The following is a 2315-nucleotide window of genomic DNA, read 5'->3' as shown; positions in this document are numbered from 1 at the left end:
ATGCCCCGGACACTGAGGCAGGTGAGGAGGAAGTCAGTGCCCCTTTCCCCTCTGTGCTGCTCCATCTCCCAGCCCAGCACGGCCCCGGCTGCAGGACAGCCCTGGGGGGATCTCCTTCCCCTTGCCTGTGGCACGGAGGCAAATCCCATCCTGTCCTTGTCCTTCCTCCCCCAGAGCAGGAGCTGAGCATGGAGAGCAGGGAGGACAAATCCCCGGGGCAGAACCTGGTGGAAGAGGCCGTTTTGAGCAGCTCCACGGCGCAGGAACCCAACGGGGAGGAAAAGCCCCGGAGATGCCGCACGAGGAGGGGCTGCAAACGCAGATCACAGGGATCTGAGGGGGAAAGAGCCAGCCTGGGCTGGGAAGGCAGCCGGAGATGGAGCCAGAGCTCAGACCTGGTGCTCCATGAGCAGGTCTGTGATGGGGACAAGCCCCACAAATGTGAGGAGTGTGGGAAGAGCTTCAGTCAGAACTCCAATCTGATCCTGCACCAGAGGACCCACACAGGGGAACGGCCCTACGAGTGTGGGGAGTGCAGGAAGAGATTTCACACCAGCTCCCATCTCCTCCAGCACCAGCGCACGCACACAGAGGAGAGGCCCTTCCGCTGCCCCGACTGCGGGCAGGGCTTCAGGCAGAACTCCCATCTTGTCAGGCACCGACAGATCCACACTGGGGAGAGGCCCCGTGAGTGTGAGGAATGTGGGAAGAGCTTCAGCCAGAGCTCCAACCTGATCAGGCACCAGAGGACCCACACTGGGGAACGGCCCTATGAGTGTGGGGAGTGTGGGAAGAGCTTCAACCGGAGCTCCACACTGATCCGCCACCAAACAATCCACACTGGGGAGAGGCCCCATGAGTGTGATAAATGCAGGAAGAGGTTTAAGAGCAGCTCCCATCTCCTCCAACACTATCTGGTTCACAGAGAGGAGAGGCCCTTCCAGTGCCCTGACTGCGGGAAGGGATTCAGGCAGAACTCCACCCTCATCACCCACCGGCGCATCCACACTGGAGAGAGGCCCTACGAGTGTCCCCAGTGTGGGAAGAGCTTCTCCAGCAGCTCTAACCTGACCCAACACCAACGCAGGCACCAGTAAGGGAAGCCCTGCGAGTGCCCCGAGTGCAGGAAGAGCTTCGTGCGCTGCTCCAGCTCCATCCCCCACTGGAGGAGCCACATTGGGCAGAGCCCTGGAGACCCACATTCCTGTGATCCATGTTGGGAACACACCTGGCTGCTTGTCCATTGGTTTGGCCTCAGTTTTTTTCTCCATCTGTGTACTCCAAAAGCCAAGAAGGATCAATCTGTCACCTCAAATCCCGCTGAAAACAACTATTTTTACCCAAAAGGGCTCAATTCCACCTCAGATTTCTTGTTCCCTCCTCAAAAAACTCAGTCCCAGGCCAAACTCACTCCATTCCACAGCCACCAGGCTGAGATGGAGTTGGGAGGAGATTGGGAGAAGTGGGAGCAGTGAGATGGGGATTGTGTGATGCTGAGTGTGTGGGATGTATTTGATAGCAAATAAAACTTGCAGAGTTAGTGATTTCTGTCCTGTTCATTTTCTGTCAGTTCTGTTTGCAGAGTGCTGCCTTCTCAGCTGATTCAATTCCTAGAAAAATCCCATTTTTTAAATCATCTAACCGAAACAATCCAAAAACCAATATCCAATTAAACCACCCACACACAAATATATTTTTAAAAATAATTTTAATTTTATAAGAGTACTTGAGGATGTATTAAAGCTGAGTTGTTTGCTTAAAATGCATGAGGAATTATAGTGGTGTTTGGTTTTGTGTTTAGTATATTTGTAATATGAATTGTTTAACTAAGGTGTGTTAGATTGCATGTTAGATTTTTAGATATTTTTTATCTGAAGTATATTAGCCATAGAGTTAAAACTTTCCAAAGTTATTTCTTAGTATAAAATTTGTTTATATAAATTTAATGTTAATGTTATAGTTATAGTTATTAGCAGTTTCGGGTTGAATCATTATTGGAGTATTGTAAGTAAGAGTTGAAATTACTGTATTTCATTTTCATTAAAATGTCTTCAATATTTTTTATTTATTTAAAATTTCATTCTAATTTTTTGAGATGATAGGAAGGAAGTTCAAGGGCAGGAACATTTTTTCCTGGATGGGAACTGGAATTCCAGACCCTGGGAGTGTGTGCAGGACCACACAGACTGGGATCAAATATTGGGCTGGGATCACCTGGACTGGAATCACATGGACGGGGATCATGTGGACTGGGGTCCTGTGGATCATGTCCTTCCAGGCCGGGGTAGCCTGGAGTGGGATCAAATATGGACTGG

At 49.9% G+C, this 2315-nt stretch overlaps 1 protein-coding gene across 1 annotated transcript; it reads left to right on the top strand.

The window, feature by feature from the left end:
* Positions 1-14: 14 nt before the first annotated feature.
* On the top strand, positions 15-1544 carry LOC115484227 (zinc finger protein 239-like). The gene has a single exon (XM_050987920.1). The coding sequence runs from the start codon at positions 189-191 to the stop codon at positions 1095-1097; it is 909 nt and encodes a 302-aa protein (XP_050843877.1). The 5' UTR covers positions 15-188; the 3' UTR covers positions 1098-1544.
* The last annotated feature ends 771 nt before the right edge of the window (positions 1545-2315 follow it).

Source organism: Serinus canaria, unplaced genomic scaffold (assembly GCF_022539315.1).
Source record: "Serinus canaria isolate serCan28SL12 unplaced genomic scaffold, serCan2020 HiC_scaffold_479, whole genome shotgun sequence".
Taxonomy (NCBI): domain Eukaryota; kingdom Metazoa; phylum Chordata; class Aves; order Passeriformes; family Fringillidae; genus Serinus; species Serinus canaria.
The sequence above is the reverse complement of the archived record's forward strand: the minus strand, read 5'-3'. Positions and strand labels throughout refer to the sequence as shown.